The sequence below is a fragment of the Lates calcarifer genome, linkage group LG2, assembly GCF_001640805.2.
Source record: "Lates calcarifer isolate ASB-BC8 linkage group LG2, TLL_Latcal_v3, whole genome shotgun sequence".
NCBI lineage: Eukaryota > Metazoa > Chordata > Actinopteri > Centropomidae > Lates > Lates calcarifer.
Window position 1 is genome coordinate 23,679,855 of NC_066834.1, and position 23,125 is coordinate 23,702,979.

The 23,125-nt window shown below is 39.6% G+C and overlaps 1 protein-coding gene across 3 annotated transcripts in view; it reads right to left on the reverse strand.

Annotated features, from left to right (window-relative positions):
* LOC108876972 (protein unc-13 homolog C) overlaps positions 1–23,125 on the reverse strand; it is a 102,763-nt gene that overhangs the window by 29,227 nt on the left and 50,411 nt on the right. For all 3 annotated transcript variants that reach the window (XM_018666839.2, XM_051077166.1, XM_051077160.1), the window contains exons 15-18: positions 20,631–20,720; positions 19,350–19,478; positions 11,814–11,947; positions 9,422–9,507 (exon numbers count right to left, since the gene is read on the reverse strand). In XM_018666839.2, coding sequence (XP_018522355.1) covers positions 9,422–9,507; positions 11,814–11,947; positions 19,350–19,478; positions 20,631–20,720 — 439 coding nt within the window. The remainder of the gene's footprint in view (positions 1–9,421; positions 9,508–11,813; positions 11,948–19,349; positions 19,479–20,630; positions 20,721–23,125) is intronic.

A 23,125-nucleotide genomic window follows, 5' to 3' on the forward strand; every position in this document is an offset into this window, starting at 1 on the left:
TAGGGAGGAGCAGGTGGTTCAAACATTGTGAATATTGAGTTGAGATTGTTTTACTACAGAATACCTGCAGTTATTCTGCTGCAGAGGCTGCGTAATCTGAAGAGAGGGATCCACTGTGGCAGTACCACTTTAATATCTGAGCTGGCACTGCAAGGCAGCTTATACAGGGTGGACACACACACACACACACATGTGCACACTTACACCCACACAATCACAGTTTGTCAACCTTTTTGCCCTAAGCTCTGACTGCACACACTCACTGTCACACACTCACAGTCACAGTCACCCCAGGAGGATGGAGGTCAGTTGGGAGACAGAAAAGTAGAGGTCAGCAGGTGTTTTGTTTGGTGCTTCCAGCCAGGTTCTGTTAGCTTGCTATATGTATGTTTGCAGAGTGTGTGTCTGCATTATATCCTCTCAGACACATGTATTATATACATACATATACATGTACATAATCAGTGTTATTATGTAGGTTTCTACTGCCGAAAAGGTTTTTGCTGTCCTTTGTTGTTTCCAAAAATAAGAGATTCATGCTTAACTAGGGGGTTATGTTCACATAAAGCTGTTCTTTATGTATAAAAATATCAGTAAGATATTCACATGACCAAAGAGATCAACAAGTTTGGGTTATTTGAATTAAGGGAAGAGTCTAGTGTCCTTTTTTTAAAACAGAGATTGTACTTGACTGGTGTATATATTCAATTTTCAAACCAAATTTATTGTCTTAGATCAGTGTTACTGATGTATTAGCTGTTAAATACAAATGTATTCCAACAAAGGTCTATATTCGTGTCTGTATATCATTTACTGAATGGAACTGTTCACCCAAATACTCTTGAATAGCATTTTTTTTTCTTTTCAAGCTTCAAAATCTGTAGTATAAAGATAGAAATACCTGCCAGAAGTTAAAAGAGCGATAAATCCTTGAACAGCTTTTGTCTTTCAAAACTCTTCAGTTTAGGAGTCATAAAGCTCATATCCACTTTCTAGAAATCTAAGGCACAGAGGGACAGAATGTGCTTCTTTGCACACTCTGAATGAAAGCAGAAGGATATAATTTACCACACACTGGGTTCAATGTGATTGTATGAATAGAAGAGGGAATCTGAGGAAAATGATGCTGCAGGAGGCAGTGTTTTAAAAATCCTGCAATAAAACATGCAGGCACTGTCCGACTTCAGTCTGAGTCATCTTTTTTTTCTCTTTTCAGAAAATGTTTTTAAATATTTTATATCTAAGAATTCCAGGTAAGAGGGACAACAGACTCTCCATGTGTTTTTAAAAGACAGCCAAGGCTTCCTCAAAAATGTAATTACAGGCTGTTGAACCTCAATATGATTCATTTATCGTTCATTGATGAATTTCACTTCCATGATAGTAATTATTTTGTACACCTAAGAGTCAGATTTTTTCAAATGGGCAATCCTGTCAATTTTGGAAGGTAAGTAAGTACATATTTATTCATGCTGTTTATGCAAATCCAGCCCCCTGAGGCCTCCTCCTGGTGTCACATGGACTGACACATTACAAATAAGAAAGCACTCCACATACTGTGTACGTACGTGCATGTTTGCAATTCTTGTAGCAGTACAAAGACTGGAACAAACAGCACAACAATGTGGTATTTTACTGACCTTGAAACATGCATTATTTATTTGTATGGCATGATCATTCCCTGCACACTATGAATGATGCAAGGGAATGAAGGGAGCCACAAGAATACAGCAGCTGCCTGCAAATGAGATAGCAAGTGGAGTGTTTGAATTTTTGTGAGAACTGGAACTCTGACTGCCCAACGAGAACAGACTGCCAATGACAAGGTCTATTTTTACAGCTATGTCAATATATGGGATATGTTTAAAAAAAACTCCTTGAGGACAAATTCCTTGACTAAAAGACATATTTTGACCATAAAAAATGCAAGTTGCTGTGATTATAGTGAGAATGACAGTGAAGCAAAATGTGTAAAGTGCACACTATGAATTAATTATCAGCAGCATCTGTCATCCACAACTGCCTGTAGACTGTATGAAGTCCATCCCTTTAATTCATTTGGCTGAAGTGGGAGGACTGCCATGTATTCCACCTGTACTCTCTAGTTTGAAGGAGGGATGTGTGGGACCTGTGTTTTCCTACTCTTATGCATTGTAAACCACGGTTAAACAACAACAGTATGCTTGGTCTGGTTTCTCTTCTCCATTGGGTGAGACATTTTCATTACAGGCCATTGTGATTGGAACAGCTGTTTCACAGATAATGTGACTGGCTGAGAAGATAATGATTAATCACCAGTCCTATATTCCACTTCAACTGTTCTTTTGCAAATAGCATGCACATGCACATATATTCACAAAAGCATCAGGTGTGTCTGAATGCACTCTCATTTGTGTGTAAGCACATGAGCTAGCATTGCAATCAGGCCATTAAAATAGGGCCCTCATATGAAGTCTGTGTGTGTATGCGCTGCCTGTGTGTGTGCATCTGTGTATTCATACACAGTTGTTGTATGTGTGTGTGTGCCTCTGTGCCCTGCTGGTGGTAAACAGTGTGGGCTGTCCTGAGGGAGGAGTAGGCTCAAGGTCCCTGGTGAGGATGTCATCTTGTTTGACTCGGCCCACAGGGACAGACAAACTCACTCTCTGCCTCATTGATTTAAATGCTGTGGATATTATGATGAACTGCAGTGGTTCACCACAGCATTTCCATCCTCCAATTACCATTCAGTGAATATATCTATAGGAGCATGTGGTTAGACTGATTTGTTTGGGACAAAAGATGACAGCCAAGGCCAGTATAGTTTTCTCTGTGACATAATTCCTTCATCTTGGCTCCTGACCTAGTTCTGTCAAAGGGTTTCCTAAGCTGTATCACAGGACCTACTGACACAGCTCTGCTTTAACACCAGGGCCCACAGAGACTAATTCCTGTTGATGTGACTCAAACATATAATGTATTAAGACGCAGCCAATGTGACTCACAAATGTAAGAGAAATCTCTTACATCTATTCATCCAATTATAAATACATTTATTTTCCTTCAGTATCACTTCATTAAAAATATATACTAAAATAACAAATTGTGCAAGGATTTCTTCAGGACCCTCATGTTTGCACAAAACTCCTGAAGGTGGATCTGTGCACTGGATGGAGAGAATTTCTAAAGAATTTATGAGATCTCTCTGTATGAAAATTGATGCACTACCTGTAAGGCTTGAACGGGACCTCAGTGCTTTATAAATTCTATCAATATGAAAAGCCATAACTTGTTAGTCGAGGTGCAGGGAGATCAGAATTAAGTGTGCAGTGATATGCTGAAAACTGCAGAGAGGCATTAGAGGCGAACGCTTGGAAAACAGACTAGCTTATTAAAATCGTACTGCAACACGTAACCTATAGCTATGCCCCAGCACCGTAAACAATGTCTTTCAGTGGAAACAAAACCCCCACTGCTGAGGTACATTAATTGAAATTCAATTAAAATATTCTGCAGAGTGAAGCTGTTCCAACAGGCTGAAGATGAGTTAATGGGCTGCTGGAGCATTGGATCTTTAATGACATGCTCCAGAGACCATGGCCATTAAACAGCTATACAGTGGATATACAACATGTACTGTCGGACTTCATCACAAGTATTCTGAAGATTTGAAGTAGCTACTACTTTTTCTCCTCTTGATAAGCCATCCTTTAGTTGCCAAAACATACATTATTGATAAAGGGTTAATTATCGTTGAGATATTGCTGAGATTATTGGGATCTGCTGATTGGACATGGAAAATGGTGATAATGACTGATAAGTGTGTGGAAAACTCATCTTACAACTACAGAGTGAATGAGTGAGGGAGTTCAACCACAGCCACAGTCATTCACTCTCTCACATCCTCCTTCTCCTTTTCTCTATCTCCTATTTTATCTTTTCTCTTATAGTTTTCCCTCCTACCCTTCTCTCTCTCTCGCTTGCTCTCTTTCTCTCACACATTCAGAGATCCACACAGAGATGCTAAAATTAGCAGCATCCATTTCTGCACCAGCACTGGCACCAAAGGCCTCGGAGCAGGAAGCTGAGGATGCATCAAAGACTTCATTAAGTAATGCGCGAGCACATGTGTGCACACAGACACACACGCACACAGTTTCCTCTTTTATTCTCATTCATTCTTTCTTTCTTACTTGCACAACTGAGCGCTGGCACAAATGCGCGGTTGTACACACACAGACACGCCTGCATGCACAGACACACACTAACGGAGAAACACAGACCAACAAAGCAGGACATTCTGGCCCGCCTCCTTCAGGGTGTCTCAGTCAGCCGATCTGCCAGCTCTCTGTGCCTTCTTACGTAAACAGGTCACTGTGTGTTACTTCCATTTGTCTGAATGAGAAAGACAACCTGGACTGGCTCACTATTCCTACCCTCTACCACCTCATTATGGTCATTCACTGTGTAAAAAACACACACAGTACATGCACATACTGCAGGATCCATGTGTGTTCAGCATGTGCGCACACACACGCATACATATACAAGTGTTAGTGAATCAAAGGCAACCCAAGCAAAGCTTTCTTACTCGCCCTGAAAGTACAGTCGACTACAATCAATTGCTGGTGTTCCACTGACAGTTCTTAGCTGTAAATGTGAAGCTGAACGACTGTTTTGAGACCAATCTTTGAAGAAAGCAGTGAGCCGTTAGTAGAATCATTAAATCCCCTACAGTTTCACTGCTTTCTTTAACATATAACTATTCATGTTCTTCTGTCTGTAGGCACACATTTTTTCCACAGTATCCCATATCTCTTTTATGCTCAACCTTTCACACATCTATGCATGTTCCACACACATGCATGTCTCTATCCTCCCCCCCTCTTTTACAATTCGATGCTGTTATATTAACGCAGTAAATGCAAGTATATATTTTTTATGGAACTTTTCTATTCAAACTAACTGAGCCTTTGAGTAACATTAGCTTATGTTGCACGCAGTACTCTGCATGTCACTGTATGAATTCTTTAAAGAGGGTTCATTAGTTGCACTCCTTTCTCTCTGTAAAAACAGCCCTCTCACCATCCAGTGCAGCATGAAACAATTTGAACACATATGAGGCCCAGTGTCTTAATAATTAAAAGTGAAAAAATAAACATGTAATGAATCTGATATACAATTTGATGTATAGTAAATTTTTTTTACTATGGTAAATTACTGCAAGCAGACTAAAATTTTAGCAAGTCCATTTAGCCATGAGGTGTATTTTCAATTTTAAGACGGTTTTTGATAATATATAGTTTTACAGAGAATCAGTTTAGCATCCAGATGATATCTAGGTACACTGGTTACACAACAACAATGCATTATGAAGAACTATATAACGTTTAATAGGAAGTCCATAGCAGGATAGCACCATTCTCTCAAACTAAGGATATTAAAAAGTGAGGATTGCACTAGATCAAACAAAAAGTGGGTTCTGCTGTGTCATGTTAAGTTGCAAGTTTCAACTGGCACCATCTGTGTTTTTTATGTTGTTTTACAATCAGTCACTAAAACACATTATGTGGTTTGTAGTGTGCATGTTTGCACCACAGTGTTATGTGGTTTATGAGGAGAGTCAAACTCTCCTTCATTTGATGACTAGCCTGTCTCCACCAAACCAAACCTGGAACTCCAACAGCCAGTAGGACCAACAAGAAATGAGCAATAATTCATACAAAGTGCTCCTTTGAGGAACATGACAGTCATGTCCTCTTCCTGGCACGTGTTGCTGTGGGTGGCCAGTGATGTACTGACAAGAGGAGGCAAGGGGAGGCAGAGCAGGGGAAGAGGGTTCAGGCTCAAGGAGCCAGAAAGAGTGTATATGTGACTGAGTGCATCCATGATTCTTGTCTCCTTTTGTAACATGGACACCCTCAGGCAAATCAGACACACAAACTTGCACACACACTGGCCAAACCTGCTGTGACAGCAGTCAGTAACACCCTAGGTGGTCACATGGCCAGCTGTCCTGACTCAGATATATGCACACCAACAAACACAAAGCCAAAGTTGCCCTCTCTATCTCTACCTCCTTACTGATTTATCTAACTGTGTATATTATCCTTAATACAGTGAAAAGACAAATGATCTAAATAGTTATAGAACTATAAAATCAGAATAAAACAGTATGTAATCAAATGAAAACGATAAACCTGAAGTCAAGTAGTGTAGTTTTGTTTAGGTTATCATTTGAATTAGTTGTATGTTGGTTATTTAATCACTCCCTGACTAAACATGAACACAAGTACATAGTGTTCAGCAGTGTTTGCCTCTGAAATTGTTTAAAAAGGAAACAAAAACCTACAGGTTACAGGATAAGTTTTGTTGATTATCTATCTCTTGAAAAAAATCACATAATTTAAATTCAGTGTGTCTCTAACTGAATATGTAGCTTTATGCTGATAACACACTATTCTACAGTTATTTACTGAATATAATAAGATGAATATTTGCAGTATTCCTTGCCATCTCAATGAAATGACCACTGATATTTTCAGATCTGCTCTTTAACATGAGCTGCAAAAAACATATGTGCTATATCTGAATTTTTTTGAGTGAATGTTTTTATTTATAATAAAAAACATTGATGAAGCTCAGCTTTCAGTGGAAAACACAATTCCCCACTTCTGGCTTTATATATGACAACTGCTAGAGAAATATATTAAAAAAAACACATTACTTGCTGATATTCACTTTATTTCAGAGCAATTCTTAACAGCTTGGACTGTTAGAATTCCTCAAATCAGATTACTGAATTACTACAATCTTCTACACTTAATTTCACAGCATGCCACTGGATTTTATTATGTGCAAAATCTGCTGGTTTGCGTTACAACAAACATACTGTAACAATGTCACTGTTCATCCGGTAAACAAACACATGCACAGTTTCAGAGAATATTGCATTGCCAGATGATGAAGCGAGTTTGATGGAAGAATCATTTCCAGAATGCTTTTTCTCTTTGGGGCACAGGAAGGCAAGAGGCTAACAAGCAGCGACATCCAATTTTTGACAAAAGGCAGGGGAAGTCTGAGAACATCTAATAACAAACTTCAACTATGCCACTGAAGTGAGACAGAGGTTACCGATGGTCGTCACCGCTGCTTCATTAGTTTTCGGCAAATATTCAACCAAGATATCAGTTAATCCTTTCACATAAATCTCATCTTACATAATCCAGACACTTTGCTTTATAGCTGCTCATTACCACAGATATATACGTCCATGTGTGTACACACACTTATGAATTTATACCTGTCTCATTAAAATCTGACGCATTCTGTTTACTATTATGGCAAAAAGTAATTCACATTTTATACCATCTTCCATAAAAAGATCATATTGCATGTACAGAATCTATATGCTTCCTATATGCTTGAATATCTCAGTTTGCGGTGTCTTCACTTGACACCTGGTTGCCATAGCAACTCAAGATGGTTTGGTAAGGAGAAAGCAGCAGGTATATGCTGTGTAGATGAGGATAAATCACCAATAAGCTGTCTTGGTGGATCTCTGCCTTTTCTTTCTTTTTTTTCTTTTACTTACAGTCTAAGGAGCATTTTCAATTTTTGACCTCAGTCAGTTTACCCAGCTTCCAGTACCGTTTCCTCTCTACCTCCTTTGTCATCATTAAAGTAGCAAATATCACATCCTCTCTCCTTAACAAGATTTGATTGAAAAACAGTGTTTCATAAATTCAAATGTTATAGTGGGGATAAGAGCACCACAATTCCCAATACATGGTGCAATAAATTTGATTTCCAAAATTGGGATTTAGGAATGTTAATCTTCTCCACCCAACTCAGATATAAAACTGTGTTCTACAAGCATTTTGTCTAGAGAAAGCCTGACTTTGACATAAAGCGGGCAGACAGGGGAGATGGATTAAGAAAACTAGAACATAGTGAGTGCTGCGTACAATGATTTCTGGGTAATGAAGCTCAAAAAGCCTCATTGCTGTTTAGTTATAGCAAACTTTAGCTGAGCCAAACTTCAGACCAAACATTCACACAAAAACATAACCCAGGGCGCTACCCTGCTGAGTCCTTAAGTGCAAACATAGACACAAACACACACAGCCATTTTAACATTCATTCACAATCCCAGCCCCATTAATTCCCTTCTGCATTCTGCTTCCCTACCATATATCCTGATATCCTGTGGGGTTTGATCCAAAAGCCTCCAACCTAAAAAAAAACAGCTAGTTCAATAACCTCCTGGAGGTTTTTGCTCTCTTTAGGGAGGTGAGCTGGAGAAAGAGGGGGTGGGGACTGAAGTCAAAACCAACGTTATATTGGAGAACATCTGTCTTCCTGCCAGCAGAGCAGATCTGAGATTTATTGCTTGATCACAGCAAATCTCTGCTGTCTTTGAAAAAAAGACTTACTTGTGTTGACAAAATCTATTCTAAACTACTGAAGATTACAAGAATACTGATTGTGAATCAGAGTTTAGGCATATTTTCTATTTAAATTAGGCACTACAATGGCTGCTACAGAATGACGGATTTACACTCTAGAGTATTTAGTGGCAGTAGAGAAAATTGATTGATTTTGGTCCATGCTGGATTACAGATTGTAAATCAAGTCCTTCATATGGTGCAACATTCCCCTTTCAGTGTCTTCATCCGGCACAATGTGGACAATTTTTTACTGACTACATTACACATTTGCAATGTAATATTACAATGTATAATTATAGTAGGTTTTGGGGATCTGTAACTGTTGGACTCAGCTACTACTGCCTATTGAAGTAATGTGTCAATAAACTGCCACTAGTTGTGTTTAAGTCAGAGACACACAACAACTGTCTAACTTGAATATTGAATTGTAAATCACTTAAACCACTGAATGCTCAATGAATAAAAAATAATACTGATATTGAAACTGAATACTTTGGGTTAGGATGGATTCTTATATTAGTTGTGAAAACACTTGGACCACACAGGTACCAAACTACAGAAACACATACACAGTTGCACATGAACACAAACACACAAACCCAAGCAACCCATCTGTTTTTGGTTGGGCCACTGATCAATTGTTTATCTTGATTACAAGAAGTTCCAGTTTCTCTTCAGTGATCAATAGAGTGAAATCAGGGAAGTGTAATCTAGACAGGCAGTAGAGCTGACCACAGCCAGACACAGCTGATAAACAACACTGTGACATCAGCCAATAAACAACGCTCAGATCCACAGGGTATAACACAAGGGGGGAATCAGATCAGAATGTAGTGCACCTTATTGTAAAGTGTTTCCTATTATTCTTCACCATCAATCAATCAATTTATATCATTTATCTTCATATTTCATTCAATCCATTACACACACACGCACACACACACACGTGCCCTGAGGCAGGAGATAATTGTCTGATCAGCAGCATTACTGACCTTCCATTGCATACTTCATATCCAGGGCAAAGAGGTTCCACATGATCTCAGCGCTGATCTTGCCCACATTCAGCTCCTGTGGAAACCTGGTGGAATTGAAAGGGATTCCAATCAGACTCATTTCCGTATAATGACACGCTCGACTGAGTGGCCTGATGGCTCGGCCCAGCCTGAATCTCTAACAAACGACTTAACAGATGTGTGAGAAGACATGGTTGGTGAATCTCATAATCTAATAATCCCCCCGTCATTTCCAAACCTGCTTGAATTGGAGCGGAATGGGAGACAAATGCACGGAGTTTGAAGATGACAAAGAGCGCAGGAGGAAATAAAGCAAAGCAAAGGAGAGAGACAGAGGGTGGCAACCTATTCGGCAAGTAATCTACTATTTTGAATGCCTATAGATTTTCAGTCAAAGCTTGAATGTGAGATGTCAATGGTTTAATTATCCGTATCTTCAGACAGTGATGGGAGGACATTTATAGATGATGGGGCCCTGGTCTGAGAAAGTTCAATTAAGATGGAAATGTTTTACTTTTGCTGGAGACCGCCCTGTTTTCCCAACAACAAACACATTTGTCTACTGAGTTCTATTGAAGCAGTAATCATCCATTCAGACAGGACACTCCTGCAGAGACCAGTGCCCAAGCGTTCACACACACATATACACAAACTCTTTTTCCCTCCCCAAACTTTGGCGCATCCTTTTGTGGAGCAAAGGAAACAAACACTGAGTCTAGAGGGTGGATTTGTGCTCCCAGTGGCAACTGGAGAAGAAAACAAAAAAAAAAGAATCCCAGAAACAATTGTGCCCTCTTTCATCTCTATCGCTCTCAGAATCTCTCTCTCCACCTCAGTTATTCTTCAGTCTCGTCACGCACCCACATGGTGTACTGTAGGCGAGGGAGACAATGAAAACCCTTCATGGCAAAAATGAATGGAGCATCTGCAGCTACTGTGCATGCCTGTAGATGGTTTACAGTCTACTTCTGTTTGGTGAAATAAATGATGTTATGTGGTTCACAATCTGCAGTATTTCTGGAAATAATCTCTAAAGCTTCTTATCCTTTACACTTTTAAAAACAACTGCAGCATCCAATTTTGGATTCTCCAATCATAAAATAAATTCTGTAGATCAGTCTATTGGCTTGAAAATTTCTAGGCTAGATTCCCAGGTAACTATTCTCAGCACAGAGCAACAGACTAACATTTTTTTCTTTTGGCAGCAGTTCCCATTATTTAAAGGCAACAAGTCCACTCCTGGGTTTATTGTGAAAAAGCATCAGAGTTGCTGTCACTCTGGAACTTGACCAGGGGAATATGGAGGAAATGGGCATGAATATTGCAAATCTATCATTAGACAGTGTAGGAGAGAAAGCTCAGGGCATAAACAGAGTCTTAATAAGCATCGTAAATCAGCAAGAGGAAGGAGAAAAGAAAAAAGGGGGAGGCGAAAGTGTGAGAAGATATGTATGAGTGAGGCAGAAAGAAAAATATACTTCATTTTATTTCTTCCAAGGCAAGCCCCACTCCATTTTCTTCAGGTTGTATAATTTATTTGATTTTATTAATCAAATCATCTGAAGTACACAAACACCTGCCTCAACATTAGCTACCACTACCAGGCCCCTATTCCTTTTATCTCTACAAACAAATCTCTCATCTGTTGTGTAATTCAGCAACACTGCTGGCTTTTCTGGCTGCCTCACAGCCTTCTTGCACAACACTGTGCTCATTCATGTGTCCACAATTAGGAAAAACATTTTCAAATTTACAGGAGCTGATAGAAGGGGCTTTATGTTTTCCCTTATATTATCTAAAAAAGAATAATCAACAACATTATCTTAAAATTTACTGAAATGGCTATTTAAGAGGGATTTCTCTCCCTCATCTATTTAATCCCATGTGATGAATAATGAAGCCAGAATTAAGCCAAATGAATGAATAGAAAATAATATAAATATTGAACAATAAGTAAATACTTAATCAACATGAGGCATACTGAATGCTCAAACAATTACTAAACAACTACTTTTTAACAATACTTCCATAGCAAAACACTCACCAAACTGTCCACAAATAATTGAAAATCTCGACCACAAAGAGTAAAAACTCTGGATACACTGGCAGATAATAGTGACATGAAAATAATATCAATCAATCAATTCAATTCAATTTTATTTATATAGCACTAAATCACAACAGAAGTTATGTTGAGTCATTTTTCATATAGAGCAGGTCTATCTCCTTACAGATTCACTGTAAGGAGAATATTTCACTGCTTACCACAGAGATTGGCATAGAAACTAGTTCAGTGCAGTTTATTGTATTTGATAAGATTTCTTGGTTAAAAAACAAACAAACATGTATGATACAATAAAGAGGTACATACTGGTTTATGACTGGGGTGTAAGCTGTCCGGTCCTCATCGATTACAGACACCATCAGAGTGATGAGTTTTGGCCAGAAGTCCAGGTTCTTTATCGATGGACCCTGCTCCTCACGTGGAATGTCCTGCTTTCGGCTCTGCAGATGAGTAAATTGAAATGGTGAGTGTCAGAAGACAGTTCGAGCATGTTGATGGTGAGGTGGTCTATATGATGACAAAATATATGAGTGGCAAAAAATTAAAGTTGCCTGAGATCAGTAAGAGAAAGTCAAAGAAAGATGGATGTTGCACTTAATAAACTGGACTCATCAATGCTGAATTAAATAAGAGGTGAAGAACATGAAGTTCCAGCTATGGCACAGCATGAAGACAATGAAAATGAGCAACTGAAAAACTTCAGTGGAGCTAAGATTGTCTATAAGTAGATTCTAAAATTCTTATAATCCTCATGATTTTCATGAATAAATAAAACTGTTTCATACTATTTATGGTCAGCATTGTTCAGCAATAAGCATTCTGTGATTACAGAGTGTAGTAGAGTGTAATTACAGGCAGAGTCTGCCATTCCTGTGCAGGATTCAAATTACCTACACAAACATGAGGAAGTCATAGGAAATGGTGCATGTATGTTATTCAGCGTTACTGTTACTGTTCTGTCTCATCAATATCAGCCTCACTGTTACTGTTAATACTGATAATTCACACTGATCATTTCCTACTTCAGACAACATATTAGTTATACTGTAGGGCAGAGAGTAATGGGACAAGTGGAAGCAGCCACAATGAGCATTAGATCATGGTTACTCAGCATTTTGGAAAAAGGCTTCTGTGGCCTGTAGTTTTCAACTCATCATAATGACTATGTTGTCAAATCAGTTCAGACTGAAATATTAAGAATTCAAAGTTTTAAAACATTATCGCTCTTCAATCGTGTGTTTATGTAGATATGGGTGTGTGTGTCAGAGAGTATTGCAGAAATCTCTTTTGCTGTCCCGGGGTGAAAGGTGTTGAATCTAAAACCACTTACAGACTACCATCTGTTCACCCCTCACTGAGTGCAACCACACTGATCTCCTGTCAGCAAGTAGCTGTCACAGTCTTTCACTCTGCCATGCACAGGTTCCACAGAAAACGAGCAAGGCCACACACACAGTTTTCTGTGTGTGTGTGTGTGTACGTACTGGAGCAAACTCATCCATACTGACAGATCTGTATCATACACAGACATGATCACATGAAAACACACCCACCCCCTTATGCACACTGACACTGACAAATATTATATATGACTGCAGACTGTGGGGTCATACCCTCCCAAAGGGACGGTGTGATACACATTTTCTCATCTGTGTATGTAATTCTGACAGAAATAAAATGTATCTCTGATGGATAGAAAATGAATATTAAAATGAAACATGTTCGAATCAGTTATTGAATAATTCAGGTTAAATTATTTAACAACCTTTAGCGTATTGACTTTGGTGCAGCGCACAGAGGAGATGTAGGGAGAGCTGGGGAAATGGAAATGCAACATCATTCCATTTATCTTCAACACAATCTTTAGAATATAATCAGTTCCTGCAATAATCAGCTTGTGTCTGATGATGTTGATTCTTGGTTTAAATATCTGGTAATGCAGAGCATGTAATACTGTTGCATGTCTTGCAGATGCTGCAGCTGGAGGGGCCACAGAATTTAATCTCAAATGAACAAGAAACACAGACACGGCTTATGGCTGGTTCTGCGACAGCTGTCAACCCAGGGTTCACTATTTTAATCATTTGCAAAAGGGCAGCAAAAGTCTATCATCTTGTGTGCCATGGTCATGAAAAGAGATTATTGTTCTTCCAACACACAGTGTAGATTTTTACTGTCTTCCAAGGGAGGTTTCATCTCAGGCATCATATTGATCAAAGTCTCATGAATTGCTAATTTACATTTTCAGTTATGTTTAATATGTAGCAAGACATGAAAAATGCACTGATTTCTAATATGGAGGCCACAGGAGAGGTAGTCTGAACATCATGAGAAACAGAACCTGAATTCAAAGACTGAATTGTGCAGTTTAGGCTAGATGTATGTTTGCATCTGGGTTCACATGTATGCAAAAGAGTAAATCATCTACAGTATGTAGTACTAGAGCTGCTGAAGAGTGGCTTACAAGTGAAACAGCAGCTCGCAGCGTATTCATAAATCAAGGCAAGCAACCTCAAAGATAGATTTGCTTGGTACATTAATCATGAAATTCAAAATATTGAGAGATTAACCAGTGATTACCAGTGAAAAGAAAATGAACAATTTATGAGTTTAGATCAAAGATATAAGAAATGGGCCTGCAATCTATTTTGGCCCCTTACTCATCGTTTATGAAATTAGGATAGTGACATATATTTCAGAGAGAAAGGCCTGGTATGAGAGGCGTGGTCCATCAGGGGGAGATATGCAGCAAGGTAAATTTATGTTAAACTGGAGACATGAATAATGAAACAAATGTCTCTGCAGGAGGTGAGTCAGCTATGCAAAATCTGTCTGTGTGTGTGTGTGTCTTTGTGTGTGTGCATGCATAACTGTATGCATGTATGAAGGACGCTGAAGGTTGTATCATCCCTACTAAATTGGATGCAGTATGCATCCCACTAAAATGTACTGTATACTCCCTTTGCTTATCTGTATTCACCTTGTGTAGGCCCAAACACATTGTTAAGGTGATTAAGTAGCCTGATGTCTTTTTACAGTCAACAACACACACATAGGCTTCACTCTCAGTTGTACTAGGAGGTGAATACTGTACTGAAATAAGAGCACGGTGTAGGTCCACTATTTCCACTGCACGGAGTGATGGGGGCGCTAGCAGAAATATTCATAGCGCCACACCTCTCCTCTAGAGGGTAGCTAGTGGTTTATGTTTATTGTTTGACACTTTCGGTCCCTGTGTGGGAGAAATCAGCATTAGCATACGACTGGCTCCTCATCAATTGTCACAATGTGACACAAATTACAGAGTCTCTGATTGAAGGATTTTCTAAGGAGAATGTGATCAAATTCCCAACAGACAGAGCAGTGGGTAGAATTGAAGCTGTTGCAATGCATTTGAAGGCGCACTGAAAATCAGTTGTATGTGTACATATTCTATGTATGGGAAAAAAAAAACACTCAAAGACACATATTCTGAAAAAAAAAACATTATCTTCTTCAAACAGTTAAATCGACCACTTGGGTATTGTTGGCAAATATGAGATAATGTCGGTGAGAGAGATGCTTATCAAATCAGTTTGAACTGCATGCTCAGTAACAAGTGGAGTAGGAGTCGAGCTCCTCTGTGGCTCCTTTCACAAACAGGCACAGTAGATTCCTGCCTGTGCACACCTGTCAGCGATCACCAACCTCCCTCTTCAAAAACAGATTGCTTCTACTTATGCATTAATATCTGCATGATGCATAAGCATTTGTGAATATATTATATATGTAAATTAGACTTCTGGTCTGTGCACCATCAATCCTGCTCCACATTCCTTCACACTGAATAAGTCATAAGAAAACTGTGGTTATTTTCCCTTCTGCCCTTCTCCATAATTCCTTTGACTTCTTTACATTTCCCCTTCTTCTTGCTTTTCAAAATCGTCCCTCTCCTGCTAGGATTTAAGAAACTGTTAAGCTTGATTCCCTGTACCCAGCCCCCCCAACTTCACCCCCCCACCCCCAATCCCACAGTCATTTTATGCCCAGGCAGAAGCAGAGAGCGTTTGTTGTTATGTTATGCAAGATGCCTCTGTTGTGGCTGAGATATTTCACTGCTTGCGTGGCCACCGTGTCAGCTGTTCTGTCGCCGCACTCAGTCATTGTTAGCAACTGGAAGAATTGGGGTCTGAAATGCATTCTATCCTCTGAGTCAAAGGCAACCCAGTGTATGTGAACATAATAATTTATAGCCAAGGTGAGGTTTGCTTTGGGGTGAAGCCGATGTCTTTTTCTTCCGCCTTGGAGGAAACGCTGATGGAGTGGCTGTCTACTGTGAAACTGTGGTGGACGAAGATGTAATTAGCGAAAGCGTCTATCTCTCCAGTTTGGTAATTGCTTACAACCCCTCAGGCTGTTTAAACAAAGGAAGCTTATTATTCAACTTTTGAGCGGATTGCACCCTATTACGACCTAAAAAGACATTATCTTCTGTGGTGTGGAGGCCATTCTCTTTGGGAAGTAAACCGTAAAATAATCAGGCAGAACTGCCTGTTGCCTGATTATTTACTCAGGCAGGGCTAAAGCAAGTAAACTAGCACATGAAATCATCATGCGTTCTAAGTAGCAAACCATAACCGAGTATAATAGTTCAGTCAGACAACTCACGTTTAAAATGTTTATTAGAGCAGTTGAACATAGAGTTTGGCGTCTAGGCTCTGACCTCATCACTCCCCGTAGATATGTTTACAAGAGATATTGAGGAGTGATGAGCAAATGTTTTTTCTTAACCCCCCCATCGAAGTCTGCAGGTGGATGCTGGGGCTGAAACGATGGTTAGCAATATGGATGCAGGGCAGCAGTAGCACTGACAGGCAAAGGGAGCGATGGGAAATTTCCAGCAGCTTAAACAGACTGCCAAATTGAGAGGGTGTGTGCATGGTATATGACTGGAGAGTGACGTGTGTAATATGAGTAGAGCACAGCAGCTGACTGAACTAGCTCACAGGCGTCGCTCCATTAATAATAACTGTGAGTTCTCAATTTGAGAATTCTCAGAGATGCAGATAGAGATGCCTCCAGCTGCTCACAACATGCCTAGTGATGCGAGGTTAGGTATATCATCCATGTTGAAACTTTTGTTTTGTGCTCATCCGCTCTACACAGTTGAGAGCCAAAATAGTCCTAAACAGCAGAGATGGTGTTTTGCATCAGGTAAGTGCTGCCTGATGCTTGGCTGCTTTTATATGGCTCTTCACCGCAGGCTCTCCCTTTCTTAGAAGGTTGAAGTCTTTCATGCAAAGTTTGCAATAGACACGGTGTACATTTTTACTGTCTGGTAAATGTCAGTCATGATATACAACCAATTGATTTCCAGCCATGCTGGACTGAATTTATATATTCCTGGCATTGTCACACATCAATACAACGCACACTAAAGCTGAAAGGGAAAGCGTGATGTGAGATTTATGACAGGCTGAAGGTTATACCATATAAACACATGAGGTGAGGAAGGGGATGCTAGGTTCTAGCACCTGGCAGAAACTTTTAAGAAAGAGTGTTTTTACCTTGAGTTTCTGACAAATGAATTAGAAGTGGCTCTGGAGTAATAATTGTATTCAATATTAAAGAATTTTTAAGAAGTTCTGGTAATTATGACAGATTTTTCAGGTATTCTTCTACATGAATTTAAGCAAGCTACATCACCAATTTAAAACAGCTTACTTTATGCAATGATGCAGGTAGTGAGTTAATTAAGACTCTATTTAACATCAGTTATCTAATTTGTGTTGCCTGTCGGCCTGGGACATTACCTAATGTTAAGTTGCTAGTTTGTAGATTAAATGCGACTGCATAAATCTGCAGAGCAGGTATGATGTGAGTCATTCTCATTAAAGCCCAGCAGCTCTTGCTTACACTGTGTTAACTCACCATTCAGAACTGAAAGAAGTATCACAAAAGAAACTTTACCTTAACAATAAAAGGATGTGGTCTAGATTTTTAGTCTGCTTGCCATTATCCTGTGTGTATTATTCATAATATTCAAATACAAATCCTCTAGGTAGAAACCATCTTAAGTGTTTGCTTGCTCTGGATGGGCCAATACTAGGTTGGGTTATGACTTTCAAGTCCAGGGAGGCAATAACAACAATGACGTTAATGAAAGACACAACAGAAAACTAAAGCTGAACATGTGGCAAACACATTCATTTCTAAAGTTACCATTTCCAATAATATTCAGCAACATTTGCTGATGGTTGATGATGGTTACTTCAGCTACAGAACAGAAATTTCTTAAATTTACAAAATATCTATCTATCTATCTATCTATCTATCTATTTATTTATTTATTTATTTATTTATAATGCAGAAAGTGCCTGAAGATGAGCAGTGGGACAGGAATTTGATCAACTTGCAAAGCAGAAACCAGATGAAAAAGTTAAAACAAAGCTTGTCTCCCTGTTCTTCTTTTAAAATATATATATAATGACTATCTGAATGCTGGTGGTGGTGTGTTTTGGAAAGAGGCAGAGGAGGAGGTAATTGGGTCGTGGTTCTGACTGACCAGCAGACCAACAAGTTGCTGTGCTGTCACTGCGGTCACAGTCCGCTATGCTTGATTGATTGACAGTCGCGACACCGGGTCCACGTGCCAGACACAGTTATATAATAATAACATTTGCAGAGTCCTGGACTCTAACATTATACACACCTTAGATCAATTCCCTTCATCTTTTTGACCTAAATGAATGCATGAACAACTACAATAACTCCTCTTGCTCAAACTGAAACCAAGTGAATCCAAGTAAGGAATCATTTATAGGGTTTTTCCATTGTGGGGGGTTAGTTATGCTGAGCTGTGCCACAAGCTGTCAAGCCAGTCTGGCATAGCGCAAGTGTTTTTCCACTGCACCACACAGCAAGGTAAGGTGTTGCAGGTGTGCAACTCACAAACTACATTAGGAAACCGGTTACCTGCAGGCCTCTGCAGCTCACTGTGGCATTGCTGTTTCTACTATTCCTCCCTACAATATTTGAAACCGATCCACTGACCAAATAATGCAGAATATGGTAAAATCTGGTTGAGTTTTTCAACTGTATTTTCCATACCCTCCTCACAATAAAAGCATCTCACCGGTTACCAATGAAAAAACTGTAAAGTAGTGACAGCAGGAAATGTTTGGTTTGCATTAGCAGTAACTTGACACAACTCTGATATGCTGAGAGTGATCAGTAAACAGTAAAATGAAGCTGATACGTAAAAGTACAGACAAACCACAGAGATTTGGGTAAGAGATACAAAAGAACTGAGGCTGAACACAGAGACTTAACAAAACTTTCTCTCCAGTCACTGAAGCAGCCACATAGCTGTACAGAGGAAGCTGGCTGTGGTCGGCTCTGCTGCCTACAGGACCACAGTAGCACAGCGTGGCTAATCCTCGCTGTGAGGCTGTAGTGGAAATGCACGTCATCATGGTGTGGAAAAAACCCTATTAAGTGCTGAACTATCACATTCACACACATTGCACTATATTTGCAAGATGCAATATGGGAAACACAGAGAGCCCAAGATTTTCACAGCTGCTTTGAGCATGGCATGAGAGTTGCTGTTGTAGTGTGTTTATGTTCACAAGTAACACAAGTCAAACTCTCATTCCTGCACCTTGCACTCAAGTTATTTTGGGTAATATTTATGTATTTACTTAAAATACATTTGCATTGTGTGTGTTGTTATTTCTGTACAGTGTTGTTGTCTTTTATGGTTATCACCTGACTGCAAACTAAGTTTCCCATCTGGGATAAATAAAGGGCTGGACTGAACTGAACTGCAGTAATAGTCAATTGAATGTGGAGGCTGTTTACCTGGTCGAGGAGTTGATTGTATAGTTCGTGACAGTTATCAAAAATGTATTTATACGTGGAGTCCAGGCACGCTTTGACGCAGTCTTTCACCACCATACTGGCTCTTGGTGGACTCTGGAGCTCTTGCACCTACACAGACACAAATATACATGCATGATTAAAACATACACTTTCAGGGTTAGGTGTTCTCCCACGCCTTACAGCCATTTTGCTATATAGCAATCATTCAAAAACAGTACATGATGTTAGCAACCCAAATCAATGGCAGTTACTTTATCTTAAATACATTGCTATCTGTAGTACCATCCATCAGTTGGGAATGATAATGTAATGATATCATATTAAATGTTTGAAATATTAATATAAAGATATAACTTCCATCTGGAAAAAGAGCCACCTACTTGCATCTATTATGTATACCATTATTGACTTGAGGCCAGACTGACATTTAGGCACATGTTCGGTATATTGTATACTGCACATGCACTGTAGCTCCTGTGTGTGAGCAGCGGTGCGTATACACAGTAAAACCCAGCACGGGCATGGCACAGAGTGAAAGCTTTGGTAACCTAAAGTGACAGTTTTCATTCCTTTGCTCACAGCTGCCATCTTAGCTATGCCTCAGTGCTCCAGCGCTACACCCCCACTCCCACCAAAAAGAGCTGAATGGAGTCGAGCTTTTCATGTAGCGGGAGACAAATCAACATATTGTTGGGGGAGAGGGAAGGAGAGGAAACTAGGCTGAGCTGGAAGCATTTTAAAACATAGTGGCTTACTGTAGTACGCAGCTCAATACACATCACACAATCACAACCCCAATGCATCAGCTTGCAGTCAAGAAATTACACAAGAATTAATCATTTGGTTTTGAATGGTCAGTGGTGTTGAGAGGGGCATTCTAAGGAATTATGAGTCTGCATTGATTTCACTTATATGAAACGTGCCTAAAATCAATCTGGGTTTATGTTTAGAATTGAATGTTGGCATATTTTACAGCCATGACCATGCATTGAAGGTGTCTCAGGCAATCAGTCAAGGGCAGAGCACTTCTGTGATAAAAGGTTATGACTGGCACCTACTTTAGAGATCTACAAAAGGTTGCTTTATTGTTGTACTCCATCATCATTTATTGAAATGTTTATGTTTCTTTCAATTTCTCTTAAATCGAGTGTCATGCTCCCCTGTTTCCCTTCAAATTCATCCCTGCCCATGCAACCTACACTCTCTCTCTTTCTCTCGCTCTCTCTTGCTCCCACACACACACACTCACACACAAGGTACCTTCATTCTGAAGAAGGTTATGCTGGTCAGCAGATCAACAGTGGACTTCAGATCTTGGAGTCGCTCTGGGTTTCCTGCAGGGAAATTATCCTGTAGTAAGAGAGAGAGGGGAAAATAATATGAGGAGAGAAGACATGTCGTAGAAAGCAGCCTTTTAACATAACACCCGCCACCCCACCCACCCCACCACATCACATCACATCACTTAGGCCAAAACATTGAAATTGATCACAGAGCAACGCCCAGCAATCATAACGAAATGACTGTCTGTCTAATCGTTTAGTGGACAAGGGAGGTCTCTGCTGATGAAAACCTCTATTTCAGGGCCATGAAGTCATCAGGCAGTGCAGAGCAGCGTGACGGGGAGCATATAAAGCTCTGACAGCCCTGAGGAAAGGCATCACTGCCCCATACATTATCCTACTTCTCCTACTCTCTCAGTGCTTTAATAAAATTTTGCTTGTTTTCTATCCCTCCTCTACCTTGTCAATAAATGCACCCAACAGATTCAGAAAATAAAGCCAAATATTCACAGCAACCTGTAGGCTTGACAGTACAAGTGCAGGAGAGGTCTATTTGAGATCAAGGCTGATCAGCAGAGGCAAAATTTGCCTGACAGGTGAGAGGTTTTTATTGGGTCGATAAATGATTTAGGATGACCAGTTTTTGAAGAAGCAGCAGAAAGACAAAGTAGACAACTGAGTTTTCAAGAATAATTGTTCAACACATGCTGGGAAGTAATTCTCAAAGCCAGCCAACAGAATGGGGAAAAATGTGGATGGCCTGCTCATGCCTCACAGACAGTCAGCTGTCTACTGAGACCTTACAGTATATTTCTCTAGACACATGATTAATAGGAAAAGTCTAGTTTAGAGGTGAAAGTGTAGTCCCCCAATAAAAATAAACCAAACAGCCTCCAGGCAGACAAGCTTGACACACATCTTGCACAAGCAAAAGTGGACCAGTTATACTATATTTGGCTGGTGAAGGAAAAAAAAAAACCAGAAATTCAGCCAGAGTGGATTTTTTTCCCGCCTCAGACAAAAGGCAGTGGCACTGCCTTTTGTATGAACAATTTAGTTATTCCAATATTTCATCATTTGTTTCTAGCTGAAATACTCCATTCAGTTTAATTTTTTAATGTGACTTAAGAAGCCTGAGAATCCTGTCTCATGCAGTCTCTAGCAGCCTTTTAATATAAATTCTTCAACTACGGTCTGCAGCTACTGTACAGACCGCCACCTGCTTCATTCACAGCATGGACCCCATAAGTGCCATCAGTCACTACCCTTTCCCACTCTCTGCTGACACTGACATTTCTCTTACAATAACCACACGTATGTGTAGCCTTCAGACACAAGAGAAACCATCAGTCCCTTTGAAAAATGGATATTATAGCTCCCACTGCAACCTTGAAGTGAAACTAGTTAAGACTGCAATGTGATTTTGTCACTAAAAAGTAATTCTGAAAAATAAAGGTAGCTTAATCCACTAAAGCACCTGCATTCCAGAAGTAATGTCTAACTAATCTGAGCTTTCTTGCTTTGCCAATAGAAGCACTGATATTTTTATCAAAAAAAAGAAAGTCACAGTAGAAAGAGCTGAAATTACAAACCAAAAATTTTCACTACTGCCAGTCTGCCCTCTAGAGATAGCAGATGTCTGATTCACGGCTTGGGTTTGAAATTAAATTATTCGTTCCAATTAAAAACACAATAAAATCTTATATTCTATACATTTAAATGGAAAAATACTTCACTGTGTAGCATTTCAAATCTTTTAATTAGTGGATTCTCTGACACTAAAAGGCAATCTAGCTGTGTAATTACGGCGACTGAAGTTGAGAAAAGTCAAGTGCTCATTGACACTCATTATGGTTGCTGCAAAAGGAGGTATGTAGGTTCCTCTCAAAAAGGATTGTCTACATACAAAATGTTATGACCTCAGCTACCAATCTAATTTGGCATTTGACAACCTGTTTTGATTGCAAATTGTACAGCATCACAAAAGTGCATTCATTATTAACTTTTGGATGGTTAGACAGCTTAAAAACAGCATGTAGTTGCAAACTGGTAAATGAACTGTAAATTGTGATTCAGCCTCTCTACTCTGCTGACAAATAAAAATGATTAATCCAGGGCCTATTTGTGGAAATGCTGCTCTCAAGGTTAGGTGTTTCTAGAAGCAGTAACAATGGTGAAAAGACCTATGTCTAGCTCTAACAGCCACTGTCTGAATACACAAAGACCAGAGATGAGAAACTTCAACTTCATCAGCAGAAAAACAAAGGAAGAAGAAACAGATTTATTGCCCAGCAGCAGGCAAGCATACTAAAAAGCAAAGCATCCATCTCTGAGCCAAAAGTAGAGACAACATCAGCACTGCCGTCCAAAGATGACAGAAAGTCCATTATGAGATGGGACGAAGACTGAGTGATGCTGATGAGCTTTTAGTTCGTTGTCTTTGTTCTAGTCTACACTGAATATTTTGTTGGG